The sequence below is a fragment of the Lepisma saccharinum genome, chromosome 25, assembly GCF_977018435.1.
Source record: "Lepisma saccharinum chromosome 25, izLepSacc3.1, whole genome shotgun sequence".
NCBI lineage: Eukaryota > Metazoa > Arthropoda > Insecta > Zygentoma > Lepismatidae > Lepisma > Lepisma saccharinum.
Window position 1 is genome coordinate 45,573,804 of NC_139253.1, and position 19,199 is coordinate 45,593,002.

Sequence of the window (19,199 nt, forward strand, 5' to 3'; positions counted from 1 at the left end):
AAGTTAGTGAGCAGCTGTGTTGATTTACATGCAACGTGTTTCGTTTATCCCTCCAGGTTTTTGTGTATAACATTGCTTTTCACGATGAGTATTCAAAATGAACAGCGACACACCTTAAAATTTTGTTGGCATTTAGGGAAAAATGCTGCGCAAACATATGCAATGTTTCAACAGGCATATGCTGATCAAGACAGACTGAGTAGAGCCACAGTATTACCAAGGAGTCATTGAGACACTGCGCCAGCACGTAGCAAAAAAGAGGCCGCATTTGAAGAATTCCTTCAGATTGCACCACGATAACGCACGCCCGCATACCGTGCGGGCTTTTCAGGATTACGCGACAAAGAGAAAAATAGAAATTTTCCTGCATCCAGCATACATCCCGGACCTTGAACCCTGAGACTTTTGGCTATTTCCACTTTTAAAGACTGCTTTACGTGGTCGTCATTTCATGACGAACAAAGAAGTGATTACCACAGCACAAGTTTTCTTCAGTTCGTTACCTGACGACGAATTTCAAAGACATTCACAAAGTGGCAGGACCGTACGGACGCTTCCTTAGCTGTCAATGGTGCCTATTTTGAAAAAGATGTACATCTACTTGATATGGCTGATTCTGAATAAAAATTTTGTGGTTTGTAATTTTTTTGTTTCATTTTAATGATTCTTGGAGGGGTCCATGTACATGCTTGTCTTTTAACTGCTACGCAGTCACGACTTTTTGACCTATTGCGCTCATTTTGGTCTCAATCGCCAGCTAATGAACCAAATTTTCACGCTAGTACATTTGCTAGCCAATGGAGATCGCTGTTTTTCTATACAAGAATTAGTCTCACCTTCTCTGCGACAGCCTTTGTATATATAACTTTCTCCCAATGTGGTCTTTCTTTTATTGGCCATGTCAAAAAAAAAAATAATAATAAATTCATGCACACACTATTTAAATATGAGTAAATATCTAGGACTTTTGTTAAGGAGAAAAATAATTTTTATTGTGGTCACATGTATTGATTAAGAAGCTGACATCATTCTGCTTGAAAAGTTCGTAATTTTGTAGCTGATCCCTTATCAGTATTAGCTAATATTAAGTTTGAACTCTTTATCAACATAAGCAATTTTTTTTTTAGCTATCGATAATTTAAAATGAATGGAATGTTTTGATATTGGTATCAGTTGGGACCAGTAAGAGTATTGAAATTGACATAAGTACTTTATTAAATATATATCCTTGTATTAGGTGTAAATATTCTGTAAGGAGAAATATTGGGAAAATGTTATTGTAGTAATGTGCTGAATTGATCTATTTTTAATTGTAGGATGCCCTGGCAGATGCTACACAAACTGCTGAAGAGAGAATATCTAATATTAGAACAGTGAAAGCTTTCAGTAGAGAAAACAAAGAGATTGAACATTATTCACAAAAGATTCAGAATGTTCTTGGGCTTACATATAAGGAGTCCTTAGCAAGAGGAATATTTTTTGGTTTGGTAAATATATTTCCTGCTTAAGCATCTTCTGTCTTTTGCATTGCCATACTAATATGGGGAAACAATTCTGTAAGTTTTTATCATGCTCATATATCTTTGAATGAATTTTTTGGTAGTTAATATAATTTGTTCAATACATTTTACAACAGCCTTTTCAGTACATCTTTCTTGAGCTTCAGCTTTATTTATTTATTTTGATATGACTTAGCAGTAGCAGGGCTTCAAATTAGGCTGAGCAGAAAAACTGATAATGATGTACAGCAGAGGTTTTCAAACTTTTAGCTGTCGTGCCTCCCATCCACTGCAAAAATCTGCACGTGCCTCCCCTCTTCTTCTTCTTCTTCTTCTCCCTTATGCCCACTTAGGCGTCGGGTCCTTTCAGCCACTTCTTGAAAGAAGTTCTATCCTGTGCCAGTCTTTTCACTTTGTCCGGTGTCTTCCCTCTCTTCTGTGCCAGTCCATAAATGTACTGGTTCCAGTTCAACCTGGGTCGTCCCCTTCCTCTCTTTCCTTCTGGTCGAGCCTCAAATATTTGTTTCGGTTTACGCTCTTCCTCCATCCTAATAAGATGTCCCAGCCAGCCTAATTCCCTCTTCTCGATGATTTCAATCAGTGGTTCCTGATTCAGGCATTCTCTTCTTATTGTTGTGTTTCGTATCATATCTCTTCTTGTCTTTCCTACAGTTTTTCTTAAGAATTTCATTTCAGTAGCAGTAAGTCTGCTCTCCAATTTAGTTTGCATTATCCAGCTTTCTGATCCATATAAATAGCGTGGGGAGATAGACTGTTTTATATATTTTCATTTTTGTTTCTTTACTAATCTCCTTTTTACCTATAATGGTGTTACTAATATTATAGTACAGATTATTTGCTTTCTGAATTCTGTGATTAATTTCAGAGTCCATTTTCCCGTCCGCAGTTAGTATGGTTCCTAAATATTCAAACTGTTCTACTTGTTCTAAGGTCTTATTATTCCAATGAATGCGCATCCTTGCTGGTTCTTGTTTAGTGAAGTGCATGACTTTCGTCTTGCTAACATTGATTTCCATCTTTCGTTCTTTGAATGCTCGGCCCCACTCTAGGACAGCATTTTGTAGGCTGTTGCTATCTTTTGCTAGGAGAACAATATCATCAGCGTATACTAATGTTTGTACCCATACCGGTTTCATCTTATAATTTCCAATTTTACATTTTCTTGTTCTTCTTTTGCATTGCTTTATAATTTGATCCATGAATAGTATGAAAAGAAGAGGACTAAGTCCATCACCTTGTTTTACACCTTTTCCCATATTAAATTCCTTGGAGGATTGTCCATTTATTCTAACAGTTCCTTTAACGTTCTTATATAGACTTTGAATTATTCTAGTCAGTTTTGACGTTACTTGGAACTGATGAAGGGCCTTCCATATTTGTCCTCTTGGTACTCTGTCGAAGGCAGACTTTAAGTCAATAAAAGCTGTAAATATTTCCCCTCCTCTGCTTAGTATCTTCTCTATTGCGTTCCTCAGGGAGAAGATTAGATCTTGAGTTTGACGATGAGGCCTGAAACCTGCTTGCTCTTCTTCCAATTTATCTTCCACTTGTTGCCTTAATCTTTTCTCTATAATGTGTGAATATAGTTTCTGGGCCACTGGCGCTAAGCATATTGCTCTATAGTTTGAGCAATCGAGGGTATTTCCTTTTTTTATGTATAGGAATTATTACATTCTGTTCCCAATCTTTTGGTATTCTCTCTGTTGCCCATATTAGTCTATATAAGTCCCATATCCATTTTTCTATTTCCTTTCCTCCATATTTTATAAATTCTGGATGTATATTATCCCAACCGGGTGCTTTATCAGTTTTTAAGGATTTAATTGCCTCTTGTACTTCTTTTAGTTGGATTTCTTCCTCAGCTTCCACGTTCCCATTTTCTTCCCTCATGGGTCTTTCCTCATACAATTCCTCTTCTTCTTCTCTAAAGGTTTCTGCATAATATTCATTCCACGTATCTAAAATTTCCTTCATATTGGTGTTCACCTCATTATTCTTGTTTTTGATATTCCTTATTTTCTTTCCTCGTTTTCCTTTCAAATTTTTCAACACATGCCAAAATTTTCTTGGATTATTTTTATGATTTTCTTCTATTTCCTTTCCAAATTGTTCCCAGGTTTCCTTCTTCGCTGTTCTCACTATCCGTTTTGCTGTATCTCTTGCCTGTATATAAGCTTCTTTGTCCTCCATTCTTTTGGTCTTTAAGTATTTTAGCCATGCTTTCTTTTTAATTGCAACTTTTTCTTTCACATTATCGCTCCACCATCTTGTCTGCTTCTTTTTATTTGTTATCTTTACTATTCCACATATTTCTGTTGCAACTTCATTGAGGCTTTCTTTCATTACTTTCCATTTATTTTCTACATTCCATTCTTGTCCATGGTTTTGTTCTTTTTCTCTAAGTTTTTCTTTCAGTTTCCTCTGAAACTCCTTTCTTTTATTTTGGGTTTCTAGTGTTGATATTTTAAGTTTAGTAAGGTTTATCTTAATTGGTGCAGATTCATACTAATATGGGGAAACAATTCTGTAAGTTTTTATCATGCTCATATATCTTTGAATGAATTTTTTGGTAGTTAATATAATTTGTTCAATACATTTTACAACAGCCTTTTCAATACATCTTTCTTGAGCTTCAGCTTTATTTATTTATTTTGATATGACTTAGCAGTAGCAGGGCTTCAAATTAGGCTGAGCAGAAAAACTGATAATGATGTACAGCAGAGGTTTTCAAACTTTTAGCTGTCGTGCCTCCCATCCACTGCAAAAATCTGCACGTGCCTCCCCTCAATAATAATAATAGATAAATACATGTGATGTAACCATGAAAGATCAACACAAAATCTCGCCATGAGTTTGTTTATTGCTTGTACACATACAAGTAATGAAGATATAATGTGTATGATTAATACAGGAGGTGTAATTTTTTTTAATGTTTATAAACTGGTGTCATTTCATTCAGCTATTTGATATTCATGGGGTAAAAAGATAAGAAAGCTGGCATACAGCAATGTTTGGATTTCTTCATTTAATTGTAGAACAGCTTCTAACAACACTCTCAATGTATGAAAGCAATCACCAATGGTTTCATATTTGATCTTTCTCTTGCAAAGCAGCAACTTCCTTCTCAAGGCTGCCAACTTGTCTGAAAGGTGCAGGATTCAGTTTCCCTTGTACCTTGTAGTGGTACATTCAGTGTGTGGAAAATATTAGAAAGGTATGCCAGTTTCTGTACAAAGACGCTATCAATGAAGTTTTCAGCATTGGCGTGTTTTTTTCTACAAGGTGCAAGTGCAGTTCCTATCTCACTTCTAAAACACTGAAGGTGACATTTGCTGAGGACAACCAATGTGAGTTGCAATGATACAAATGAGAAAAAAAAAATGTAAACTTTCTTGGCGACAAATTATGAAAAGATTGATATATTTTTTTGCAAACACATTTTTAATTTTCAGAAAAAGAAATATTTTTTCCAAAGTTCTCGCGCCTCCCCAGGGAGGCACGCCTCACAGTTTGAATACCACTTATGTACAGGAATGTACCAGTTCAAATTTATCCACTGATATCTGTTGGTACATTTTCCAGAGTGTTAGTGTTTTGCAAGATATGCAAAATGTCTTTCAACATTTTTATGGAGTCAAAATATCCTATAAATTATGTGTATTGTATAATAAATATTGTATATTTAACCCTCCACAGGTCGCGCTTTATCTGTGAGATACATGCGACTAAAATTGTTCATTTTCTCAGAAATGATTAGGCCTGCGGTTCTAAGCTTCTCAGCAGCTGTTTCCCTCTTTGTTTGAATACCACAGTATACTCGTGGTGCCCTTTTGTGACTAGGATTAGTAGGCTGTTTGTATCTGTGAAATACAGAGCGATCAGTCTCATTCAGGTTAATGGTAACTTGTAGAGCTTACCATTAGGATTCGGAAAAGTGCCAAATCCATTGTTCCATGCTCTGTAGTAGCGATGGTGAATGCAGTGAATACGATATCATCAGTGCTAAGGGTCTGTTGCAGATTGTGATAATGCGGAGGTATCAGATGGTAATTCGGAGACTTGAACTGGAATCTGATGTGATGAATGTCAGAGTGACGGGACTAAATACATTTGTTGTAAGGTGACAATAAATAGCATGTGTAGTGCTAAAGCAATGTTGTTGAGGCCCTTAAGAATCATTATAGGTAATACTGAAATAAAATAAGGTGAAAATTAAAAGGTAATGATAAATGTGTTAGTAAAACCATAATAGTTTCTCACATATACATTGCGACCGCTGGAGGGTTAAGCAATTCCCTGGTAGTTATGGTGAAATACAGGGTGTTCACAAAGTCCCTCCCTGATTACAAAGGGTTGTACCTTCCGAAGCTTTTAAGATAGAGAAGTGAAACTTATGGCAAAGTATGGGAAACCTCACCAAGTTTTTCTTTTTGGACATTGTCAGTAAACCTCCACATGAGTACGAAGCATATTTAATCAAAATTCCAGTTCTACCCATGGTTTTGGCAGATTACTCTAAGGGAATTGATGTAATGAGCTTATATTGTGTTCTTCAATGTGTCGCTGTATGGGTTACAAAGCCTGGACAATTTGCACCTTGATGAAAGATCAGACACACTTCCTGTTTCCTTGAATTTTTCATGCCAGAACTTCGTTCTTGAAGTCAGGTGGTGTCCTTCTGTACTTGCTGTGAAAGTTCCTTTGAACAGTTTTTGGTAACTGTTTCTCATGATATGATAGCACATGCTGTGCTTTTGCTGGATTTTTTTTTTTATTTGTTGGGGCACAGTTCCTGTTTCGCTAATAGCACATCAATGGGATATGAATCCAGAGAAACTTGGTGAGTTTTCCCACACTTAAATTTCACTTCTCTAACTTAAAAACTTAAAGCACAAAGGTTTGTAATGAGGAGGGGACTTTGTGGACACCCTGTACTTCTAATATGTATAGATTTATTCAATTGTTCAATCATCTGTATTGGCAGAAATTGGTAAAAATATCAGAAGTGGTATGTCAGTTCAAAATGTTATTGGCTCAACTCTACTTAAATGTAATGTGCTTGTATAGTACACAGCATCATACTCTAATGTAAAGCTTAGGCAACGAAATTCTATAAAAACACTACTATGCTGGTGGCACCATCATAAAAGTTTGGCAAGGAACAGCCCCATTGGCTGGACAGGACAGGAACCGCCCAGCAAACATTAGCATGGAAAGAACAGAAGCAGGGTGGCTACTCACTGGGAATTCCTTGTTCCAGGAATTATGTGTGAATTATTGGCTCCGGGAATTGTGTGTGAACTCTACATGAATTTTTCTCTGTAGACGTGGAAAATTGCAACCTTTATTAATCCAAATGAATTTATATATTTACAAATGCCACAAAGCAAGTTTTCTCACAGTTTGGCTTTTATTTTTATCGAGGAAGGAAAAGAAAAAAAATGTGTGGAAAATAAAACAGAATTCTCCCAATCCGTTTACTTATAGTGTCCTTTGCAGAACAATTTATCTTAACAGGCAGAAAGATTATTGCAAGATAACATATCATGAAGTTGATAGGTAAATTTGAGTTTGAAATTCCTATACAATTAACATTTTTTCATAGATTATTATACTCCATAACATTGTGTTTGTATATTGAGTCTGAGTATGTGTAATGGTGACTGTAAACTCCACACCTTAAATTGAATATTTTAAATTGTATATATACAGTTTAATTAAATTGAATTAGAATTTTTGAATACATTCGAATCACACCAACCCTTTATGTTGTTAATATATTCGTGTGTGGGTGGTGAGAGGTGGTAATATGTAAGATGGAAATAGAGGAAACATGTGCTTGCACCCTTGAATTTTTGGAAAGTTCACTTTGAAAACTGGGAATTAATTTGAATTTTATCATGGTCCTAGAGTGGCCACCCTGAGTAGATTAGAACCAGTGTGGTTTAGTCATTAACAAAGTGAACTTTTCTACTATTTTGCGGTTGTTCTTATGAACATAATACTTTAATTTGTATACTAATTTTTTTTTAAAGTATTGAGATTCATTTTTCTTGAGGTTTCAGTCGTAGTTGTTCATTAAAGGTTCACTAATTTGTATAATATCAGTATTATTTAAGGTTATTGGGTCCTAATCAGTTACAAACCAGAGAATAGATGTTTCCAGAACACAAACAGATAAATTTTACAATGCTTAGTTTTTTTTAACTTAGTATTTGTGTACATGGTAATTATAAAAGTCCATGCATGGCTGTATATAAGGGTTTAACATATCCAAACCTTCTCCATTGATTTAGTAAATATTTTGCATTAATTGTATAATCAAATAAACAACATCTCACAATTAGTCAAAACACTTGATTAGTTGTAAAGGTTTTGAAATTTATGATAATACCAAGTAGGTGTTTTAAAAATATATGCTTAACTGTACCAAAGTTAAATACTAAAAGTAATATTGTTAAGGTTAATACAATTAATGCAAATCAATTCAATATTTACATCCAAATTGTTTAGAAAAATGTTACTGTTTATAATAAAAAGTGCTTCATAATTGGGAAAAGAGAGACGTGGTAGTATATAAATACGGATAAACTAGTATGTACTCACTTTTATCCGCAAAGCTGTTTTTTCTTTTTCGATTAATTTCAGTGGCCACTGCCACCATCCTCGTTGGAACTTGGTGTGGTCACTGAAATTAATCGAAAAAGGAAAAAAAAAGCTTTGTGGATAAAAGTGCTTATTAATAAAGAATAAGTTTATAATAATAATACTATTATACAGAGTGTTTCAAAAGTCACGCAACCCAACTTTGAAAATTTATATCACAAAAACAGTTTGAGATATTTACATCGGGTTTACTGCATTATAAAGCCTCATCCTTTGAGATAGTTTTCTATGCTTAACATTATCAATTTATTTCGTACAGAAAATTAAATAAATTAATAACTGGCAGAAGGCAGTCTAATTGTGACTCCGATAATTTCTTATATAGTTTTCTCACTCAAAAGTGCATTTCTGGAAAAATTTTAATGCTGCCTTCCGCCAATTAATAATTTATTTAATTTTCTGTATAGAATAAATTGATAATGTTAAGCATTGAAAACTATCTCAAAGGATGAGGCTTTAAAATGCAGCAGACCCAATGTAAATATCTCTTACGGTTTTCGTGATATAAGTTTTCAAAGTTTGGGTTTCGCAACTTTTGAAACACACTCTACTATCCTTCAGCAGCTGTAAACCCCAGGCTTTACTTCTGTATACATGCGGCCATGAGTCCATGAAAAATTTTAAAAATCAGTGTAATTAAATGATTCAGAAACATGTACATCATACCAGGAGACACTTGTGAAGCCTGTTCGAAGCAAGAAATTGTACTGAAACTTGGTATAGAAGCTATGGAGACCATGAATGCTGATGGGGGAAGGGGCAGGGGGGAGTTCCAATTTTCACTACTAGGTTGAAATGTAGCACTGCAATCTGGTTCACAGTGAACAACATCCCAGGAAACACGTCGTGTAAACATTGATCACACTGTCTTACACTTACAAAGTGTCATTCACGTTGGAAGGGGCCATATTGAACACTGTTGTATCTCAAATTACTGGTGGTTGTTACTTCAACGCTACATTTGCACCTGGTGGTGAAAATTTTAACTATTTTGTCATCAGCGTTCAGTACCCCATTCTCCATATCCTCTATACCAAGTTTTACCGCAATTTGTTGCTTCGAACGAGTGCAGAGGGCTCCAAGTAGGGCAACTTTATTTGTGGTCACCCAGTACATCAAGGAAAGACAAACTGTTAGAGATTTTTTGATGTGTTGGACTTTATAATTACCCTGTACATTTTTTTAATTTTTACTGGGAATTGAATATGGTAATAAAGATATAAACATACATATTATTTCTAGACAGGCTTAAGTGGAAATTTGATCATACTGTGTGTGCTGTACTATGGAGGTGTTATGGTCACTGGACAACATATCTCAGTGGGAAACTTGTCAGCCTTCTTGTTATATGCGGCATACATTGGCGTATCCATTGGAGGTCTCACCTCGTTTTACTCGGAAATGATGCGTGGCCTGGGAGCTAGCACGAGATTGTGGGAATTAATAGATCGGGAGCCAAAAGTTCCAGTCACAGGTAGTTACTAATGTTATTATTCTTTTTTAAAAATAATAAATTTTTGATTAACCTTCAGGAATTAAGAGGAAAGTGTTGTCAGATGTACAGCAATTTTATTATTGTTATTTTTTTAAGGGGAGGGGTACACACAAGCACACAAGAAGTGTACTGTGCCTTCTCAGTGGTATAATATGAGAGTTGAAACCGAAATATAATTTTTTAAAAATAATTATTTTCCAAGCTACATTAATATGAAAATATTTATATTAAACGATGTGTGCACATAGCTACGAAGCCATAAGAGCCAAAACTTTTTTATCTTCACCTTTTAATATGTTATTGTACAACCTGTTAACCCTCCTACAAACACCTGTTTTAATATTCCTGTTAGTTTTGGGAACAGAAATGCTTGTAAGTACTTCCAAAAACCTTATTTCAATTTTTGTAGCAGACACTACAGTCTATATTACTTATGTGGAGAAATTTTACTTAACCAAAAGAAATGCTACTCTATGGGATGATTGTCTAGACCAATATATTTAATTTATATGAGGTGTGACAATTTCATTCCTGGGATGGCCCAACAAAATCCAGAATTTACTTGCCTGTGCACTAGCTGCTGCTGTCACCGTCAAAATACATACTCTCCTTGTGAGGCTATGCACTTCATGAGACAATGGTGCCACTGCTGGAAACAATATTTATCTACATATTTATTTATTTATTTTTGAGTACATCGCAATAAAGTTGTCTGTGTTGGATCGGAAATGCCAGCAAATCCATGTCTCCTTGTCCCTTCACATTAAAAATAAAAATAATAATAATAATAATAATTCAGATAGTCTGGTGAGTAAGGTGGATGATCCATTTTTGTAATGGAATTCTTAGGCCAGAACTTGTGAACTATTAATGCAGCATGGGCATTGCCATGGTGGAGAATCCACCTGTCAGGCCAGAGTTTGGATCTTTTACTCTGAACAGATGCACATAATCTTGTCAGTCCTTGTAACACTGCTTATTCACCATTTGTTAATGTCCATTGAATTCATAGTAAACTATCCCTTGTGATCGAAAAAAAACTTGCATTCGTGATCTTGAATGTTGAGCAAGACATTCTTTTTTTTTTTTCGACCTAGGTGCAGACTTGCCCCTCAAATTCTGCCTGTGGATTCAGACTTCACTTCTGATAGGTTGTAGTATTGGGGATGCTAACAAAATTAATATTCTATTCTATTTGTGAAGATGAATGCAGAATGCATTATTATTATATGTTTTAAAAAACTGCCAAAACTTCCATCTTCAGTGAATCCTAGGTGGCTTGTGTGTAGTTCTCAAATAAGATATTATCCTTGTGTCTTTTCATCTATGAACTAGCTGTGCTGTAGTGTTGAATGTCTTTTTTAATAATTTAATTTCAAAGCATTTTTCAGAAGTTAATTTTTGCTATAACTTTCCATTCTATCAGGTGGAATTATCCCTACATCAGAGCCAGAAGGTGGTATAGTGTTCGAAAATATAAAGTTTTCATACCCTTCGAGAAGTGATTCTCCAATATTTGATGGTCTTTGTTTTCATGTAAAGCCCTCGTCTGTAACTGCCATTGTTGGTCCCAGCGGGTCTGGTAAAAGCACCTTAGCTGCACTCCTTTTGAGATTTTATGATCCTGACCATGGCACGGTATTCCTGGATAGATACAAAGTGAATGAACTTGGCCCGGATTGGCTTAGGAAATATATTGGAACTGTTAGTCAGGTAATTTTATTTTGTTTATAGAATATCATTATAGTGTGGATTTTTTCCTTTGCCTTTATTAATTCCTTTGTAGTAAAGGATAGGGTTTAATGTTTCAAGTTCATTTTGTGTTTTGAGCGTGATAATGCATTTGTGTAACTAAATTAACTTAACTGTCTAGCCTTCTTAAACCCGAATGTTATGGCCGCAGCAACACAGGTCTTCCATCTGTCCCTATCCTGGGCAAGATCAATCCAATCTTTTCCATCCTTACCGATTTCCTTTAGGTCCATTTCAATGTTATTCCTCCATCTTTGTCTTGGCCTTCCCACAAGTCTTTTACCATCAGGTTTCCCAACAAGAATCCTGTGAACTCATCTTTCCTCTCCCTTTTGTGCCACATGGCCTGCCCACCTAAACCTTCTTGATTTAATTATTTTAATAATATATGGATATGAATACAAATTGTAACATTATGTAACCTTCTCCACTCACCTGTCTCCTCATCCCTTTTAGGTCAAAATATTTTCCTGAGAATTTAAATTGCTTGGAAAATCTGAAATTGGGGAATTTGCTTTGCCAAAATGAGTGGAAACCGACTTTTGTAAAAGATGAGAATACCAAGTATTAAAACAATTTGTTTTTGTTGTTTAGTATTTCCTCCTTTTTACCCCATAGGAACCAGTTTTATTTTCATCCACAATCAAAGAAAATATCTTATATGGTGCTGATGAACCCCACAAAATAACCCATGATCAACTGGTTGCAGTGGCAAAGGAAGCCAATGCTTACAGCTTTATATCAGAATTTCCTGATGGGTTTGACACAAAAGTTGGGGAAAGAGGTGTTATGCTGTCTGGAGGTCAAAAGCAGAGGATTGCTATTGCCAGAGCCCTGATCAAGGTGAGATTTTGTACATGGATATCCTAGAAGATGATTACACTATTTAATTCATGGATATATATTCATATTTTTTACTACATGCACCCAAAATAACTAGAACTACTTTCTACTCTTATTTCTCTGTCATTCAAGACGTAGTAATAAAAATTAATCAAACTATGAATAAATGCCTGATGATGTGAGCAGGTATTCTCGTGAAACATCGAAAATTGTGTTTGTGCTTGTAAGAACTGTAAACTACAAGGGAAATAATTAAAATGACACGTGATAATTTGTTAAATTACCGTATTTGCTGCTGTACAAGATGCACTTTTTTCCTTTAAAAATATGTCCGAAAAATGCAGATACTCAGTTTTTGATTACGTTCATTTCTGGAAATTTTCTAAGTTACACAATTTCTTTCTTGCTTCCTTTTGGTGCGTGTCGAAGATTAAAATGTATACTTTCCTTATTAGGTAAGTTATTTGTTGAAAGTAGACGTACATATTACCTTATATTTGAAATACTGTAAATTAATTATAAATTCACTATAAAGCTTTTTCCTCAAAAATGTATACAAAAAATGGGATGCATCCTATACTCTGGTGCATCTTATACACCGGCAAATATGTCTTATTATGTAGAAAATATATTTAAAGTTCCACCAACAACCTAAATCATTGTGATAATGACTTTTACATTCTCTTTTACGATTGAGAAGTATTTGTATCAAAAGTTTCAAATTCAATGAAAAATAGTTTTAGAATTATTATAATAAACATTTACAACTTATTGCAGCAAAGTATTCCCTTGACATTGCACTGTGCATGAGAGCACACAAGGGGTATAGTGTAGGTGATGTGATCACCACCATGCTCTGGCTTCCTATACCCCCAGCCTTGTCCCATGTACCCATTGATTAAAGGCTGGATGAACCATAGAGCTGCTTATATACAGACATCGCTGAAAGAACCCCACTTACCAACACTCCCACCCAATTAACTTGGTCTCCCATGTTGCAAGCAGATGGCATATTGAGTAGACCACTGGTGTCTATTGCAGCTAGGCACTTGACAATGTTTTTGGACCAGTAACTAGTTCATACAACAAACTTAGAATTTATTAGGGATGGGCCAATTGACATTTTGGCTGATACCGATATGTTCTACCGATCCGATATATAATTCCAAATGGTCCTTGAGAAACATGATCTTAATAAATGTGCGTTACCAGATGACTGCAGTGCAAAAGAAGCTGCATATTTAGACATTTACTTTAACAAAAGTAGGGTATGGGGATTATATTTTTATATCCACAAGTAAAACAAAAGGGCAGAATATTGCACTAAATTATAATGTATTTATAGATGTATTGCTTTGATACACCAATGTGCCTATATCGGTAGATACTGATAGAGTACCGTGGTAGATACTGATAGAGTACCGATTAATCTGGCCCATCCCTAGAATTTATTTAAGCATTGCAGTACTAATTCTGATAAAAAGAGAAAGTTGTTGTTAAGAAAAGTGCACATGTCCAGAGTGGTTGAAATTAGTACTGCATAAATGATGTAATTTTTTAAACAGAAATTTCAAGTTTGTCATTGTGTGCACAGAGAACACATGGAAGATATTTTCATAGATATGATTATTATTATTTACAAATGTGTTCAGTCTTTCGATATTTCACGCAGCTCAAATCTATTACAGATATTGTATGTTAAAAGTATAAAATATTCACAAATTTACATATAAACACTTATATTTTACAGCACCTATTGAAATCATCTTTTTCATACATTGACACTTAAGTGTTCTTTTACTTCCAGAATCCCAAGATTTTGCTTCTGGATGAAGCTACAAGGTAAGCATTTTGAGATTTTCTGATAAAATGAGTAAAGGTGAATTTCTAATTTTCTATTTTAACACAACCATAGAGGTAGAATTGGTAATGTAGTGTACTTAATTCATAGTCTCGTGTAGGGATGGACCGATATGAAATTTTGGCCGATACCGATAAACTACCGATATAAAATTTACCAATACCGATAACCGATATTCTACCAATCCGATATAAAATTAGAAATGGTCCTTGAAGAACCTGAAAGGTTCATTGACCTCCTTAATAAATGTGTGTTTCAAGGTGACTGCAGTGTAGCAATTGCATATTTAGACATTTACTTTTTTAGAAAGTAGGACATGGAGATTATCCATAAAAATTACAACAAAATTGCAGAATTTTGCCATCCCTAGTCTCATGGTAAACACACAAAATTACCAATTTCATTTGAAACCATGTTTTTTACCCTCCATGGATATATCAATATACATGTGTTAATATAAAAATGTGCTGTTTATGATTATATAGAAAATATAAAATTAGTTGTTTTTTATAGTGCACTTGATGCTGAAAGCGAACACCTTGTCCAAGAAGCACTCGAAAAAATTATGAAAGGAAGAACTGTATTAACCATAGCACATAGATTATCAACAATCAAGAATGCAGGTATGTAATGTATTGATATACTACAGTGCCTTGCCTTTCATGACTGAGGTGGCTATGGAGTGGCAGCTAGCGTGCCGGGAAGTAAGAGTGTGTGTTCCGGCAAACTGGATACAACACTGAATAACTGGAACCGCTAGCTATGTAATGAAATAAGCTCATACAATACATTGACAGTTACAATTAAAATGAGCACGTATCTTGCTACAAGAGGTGTTGGAAATGATGTCCTCCCACATCCACACATTTAAGGCTAATTTATAGGGAATTTTCACTTAACACGTATAAATTCCTAAGTTCCTCTTCGGAAATTGCTTCAATTTCTCTCCTGATATTTTCTTTCAATTCTTCTGATGTGTGGCTTCAGGTTTAAAAACTTTGTAGCTCGCCACGCAGGCGTCATGAAAATGTCTGTTTTTTGTACATGGCACCGGAGGTTTTTCAAGGAGTATGTTCCAATCGTGCTCCAACGTCATCTAGTTTCTCCTCAGTAAGCACACGTCCTTTTACCCTTCGCTTCTTACCAAGAACAGACCCTGTTTCCTTAAATTTGTTCACAAGTATCCCAACACTGTCGCTGTGTGAAACAGGAATATCTGGAAATTCTGCTGCAAAATGCATTCTAACTTCCCTACAAAAATTCGTATTGACGTAAGAGTCGCAAATTTTTCATGAAGATTAGGCACACACAGGAGATGTACTTCGCAGAAATTTCAGCAAAAAATTGCTCTACAGGCGAAGCCAGGCCAGCTCGGTAGCTCAGTGGTAGAGCAATGGCAAGGTATGCCAGAGACCTGGGTTCGAGTCCTGGTTGAGCCTGCATTTTTTGCTGAAATTTCCACGAAGTACATCTCCTGTGTGTGCCTAATCTTCATGAATTAACATCTCTATGCTGGGAGGAATGAGGTAACATCGAATTCTACAGGCAACAGATCCCATTGCAGTAGCACTTGCAGAGACGATTCCTCGCAGGTAACACAGCGGCAGTGAAAAATCAGGCGAGGCCAGGCTGGCTGGTTTCGAGTCCTGGTCGAGCCTGCATTTTTTGCTGAAATTTCTATAATCGTACATTTTTGTTTTAAATTGTACATATAGCCTGGCATTATTAAGACTGCAGAAAAGGACCAGTAATACATAAACTAAAACAAAACACTTATTAACACCTTAACACTTCACAAACAAGTGCAAACTGGACACCAGCTATCTGGATACTGAAGCACTGACGCGTCCAGTGCCAATGTCAGCATACAGCTGTGGGTCTAAATGCCTCCCGATGCTCTCTTACTTCCCGGTATGCTGGTCGCCGCTCCATGTCCATCTTGGCTGTGAAAGGCACTGTATATGTGGAGGTTTACATTTCATTTCATGAATATGTGAAATAAAAAAAATTAAAGCTCTTTTTTGCCTTGTAAATACTTCGAGTATGAAATTTACCACCTTGCATACCTATCATGAATTATGAGTTTTATTAATATATAATATAAAATAAAGATGTCTTATTTATTTAAAAAAAATGTTTTGTAGTAATTTATTTCTTGAAAAACTCAATTCGAAATAGTTTTCTGTGTTTTTTATTGAGTCAGTTCCATATTCAAAGTAGATGATTAATGTATTATGCTTCCTCGACCTCCCCCTTTATAAGGTTATCAAATTCATGACTTCCTTAGTAACATGTTATCTCCTGTAGGGCACAGAGACCTTTTTCAAATTGTTTGTAATTTTGATATATTGTTGTTTATGTGACGCTGCTTGCAGAGTCCCCAATGGGCACAGCCATTGGAAAGGGACAGGTTCACTGTTAGTCATTTAAAATTTGATCCTCTCCCCCCTCCCACTAGTTGCGAGGTTCAAGATAATTAGGTGAATTCATACACTCCATTAACTTCATGTTACTCACCTGACAGGAAGCTTGATAATACCGGGTGGGGCAAATAAAAGTGGCCCGAAGAACACAGTTCCAGGGTACAATCTCCAGGCCACTTTTATTTGCCCCACTGGGTAGAAGAGAGGGGGAGGTAGATCATCTCCCCCAATGACCTTTTCTTCTACTATCCTCCCTTCTCTCTTTCACAGAGAGAAGAGAGGAGTAGAGAGGGCAACAAGAGAGAGGAGGAGGGAGAAAAACTGCCCTAAATTATCATTGTAATTGAATACGTATAGAAAATAAAAATCTCATAATTTTTTGCACAATCTTTCATTTGTATCATGCAGTCATCACTAGCTTACCTTATATACGTAGTTTTGCCACATTTGTGTTAATGTAATTATGTTGGAATAAAGCATTTAATATGCATTGCAAACTTCAAATTCCCATAACATGTATTGTAATTATGAGTTCAAAATGTCCAAACCTTTTCATAACAGAACCAATTCAGAATATTCTGCAACCTACCTACATGACATTTGTTAAAGTGAATTTAATTGGTTGTGTAACAGATTATTGCTACATATAATTGCAGATCAGATTGTTGTGCTGGACAAGGGAGGTGTGGCTGAGAAAGGAACGTATGATGAACTAATGTCTCAGGATGGTGTATTTAAGAAGCTTGTGAAACACCAGACTGTTAAAAACTCTTGAGGCTTTTCTTTTAAATATAAATTATTCTAGTGTTCATATGAGTGATGTATGAAAGCAGTGTCTTAACATAGCAAGTTATTTTTTAGGTTATGGAATGGTTTGTAGTTTAAGCAAATCTAATATTTTGTACATTGTAATGCCAACAGACATAAGAAGTGCATTTTGTGACATATTTTTGTTTTTAAAATGTAGTAGGTAATAAAATTATTTTGAAATACACCTGTGTACAGTGATGTTAGGCATTTTCCTTTAACTTGAACAGAGTATGAGAAATGACATATACAGTCGAAACTTGAATTTGTTTTTCAGGGGACCAAGCTGGAAAAAAAAAAAAAACAATGTGGGGGAAAATGTAAAATCGGGGAACATAAAGTCAAGGTTCCACTATAATTGATGATGATATGTACAGATGATGTTGAAGCTTCCTGCTCATGGGGCTATCACTCCTTTTGGGTCATGGGTGCACCTTCTCTTCTCCAAAGAATGAAAATTTGTCCCATGGTCCTTAGTGCAGGTCCAACCTACTATCCCTTTCCGACCGAAGAGAGATTTCTGATGAATAATTTGTCACAAATTGAATTTTATTGATGTTTGGGTGCATCTAAACACAAAATTAGTAATGAAATTTTTTTGCCACATCTAGTTTTCTAGGGAAAGTACCCTCACGATAGTGAGTGTTAGGCCTTATTTACTACCATAATGTACCATATAATTATTACTTTCAAAATGAACAGTCCGGGATTATATTAGAGAAAGACAATTTAATTACTTATGTATATGTATGTATGTATGTATGTATGTATGTATGTATGTATGTATGTATGTATGTGTGTGTGTGTGTGTATGTGTGTGTGTGTGTGTGTGTGTGTGTGTGTGTGTGTGTGTGTGTGTGTGTGTGTGTGTGTGCGCGTGCGCGCGCGCGCTTTTGCAGATGCTACCTTATGGGGACACTCGTCAGTTGTGAATCCACCTTACGGGGACCACACCGACTTGTGGGGACCAAAATCCGGTCCCCACAAGGAAATCGTTACGAAAATACATTTAGAAGCCTCGGATCACTGCTCTTGAATTTTTGAGGAACGATAATGGAATTACCTAAAAGGAAGTACATGGAAGAACCTGATGCATAGCATCCTTAGTTGGGAAAATTTGATTTTCACGTGTCCCCATAGGGTGGCAAATTTCAATGCAACGTGTGGGATGAGCTTACTATTTTCCTCACCAGGTGGCATAAAAATCGCGTCCGCGTTACACACCCACACGCTCTGGTTTTATCGCCCTTGTCGGTACCCGGGGGGAAGTGGAGTAAGGGGGGAAGTTTCGGGTGATGGTGCGGTGAGAGGGGGAGCGCATACACACGATTTCTTTCCGAGTAGACCTTGTGGGTACCGGAGAATCACCTCCCGGTCAAAGGCCAAGATATTCAAGGTGTATCAGCGCTCGTCAGGAGAGGTTGAGACAGTGTCTGGCTGAAGGTCACTTTTTACCCCACAGCTTTCTGGAATTCGATTTCTGAAATACTTTTAATTCTCATTATTTGGCGCCATTGCCCTCTATCCAAATCTATGTTTCGCAACCGGTGTTCCTCCACAAGGTCACGGGTGTGCTGCGAACTTTTCTTGTAGTAACAAAATGTAAATGTAAATTATTTAATCTGACTACCATGCGAGAGATCCGGGTTCGATCCCCAGCGGGGGAGAACCAGTATATTTTCCACCTGTTCAAGCGGTTCTGGCGCCCACCCAGCGTCGTATAAAGTGGGTATCTGTAGAAAACTTTTGGCGAAAGAAGGTGGCCATGGACGTGGTGCTGATCACTTCACCCCCACCTTCGACCGTGATCAAGAAAGTGTAGGGTCCAAACT

At 36.1% G+C, this 19,199-nt stretch overlaps 1 protein-coding gene across 2 annotated transcripts in view; it reads left to right on the plus strand.

The window, feature by feature from the left end:
- Window positions 1–17,558, plus strand: part of LOC145978499 (ATP-binding cassette sub-family B member 10, mitochondrial) — a 33,245-nt gene extending 15,687 nt beyond the window's left edge. For both annotated transcript variants that reach the window (XM_083111115.1, XM_083111114.1), the window contains exons 6-12: window positions 1,317–1,487; window positions 9,429–9,660; window positions 11,108–11,394; window positions 12,052–12,276; window positions 14,084–14,118; window positions 14,651–14,760; window positions 17,217–17,558. In XM_083111115.1, the coding sequence (XP_082967241.1) occupies window positions 1,317–1,487; window positions 9,429–9,660; window positions 11,108–11,394; window positions 12,052–12,276; window positions 14,084–14,118; window positions 14,651–14,760; window positions 17,217–17,335 (1,179 nt within the window). In that variant the 3' untranslated portion in view covers window positions 17,336–17,558. The remainder of the gene's footprint in view (window positions 1–1,316; window positions 1,488–9,428; window positions 9,661–11,107; window positions 11,395–12,051; window positions 12,277–14,083; window positions 14,119–14,650; window positions 14,761–17,216) is intronic.
- The last annotated feature ends 1,641 nt before the right edge of the window (window positions 17,559–19,199 follow it).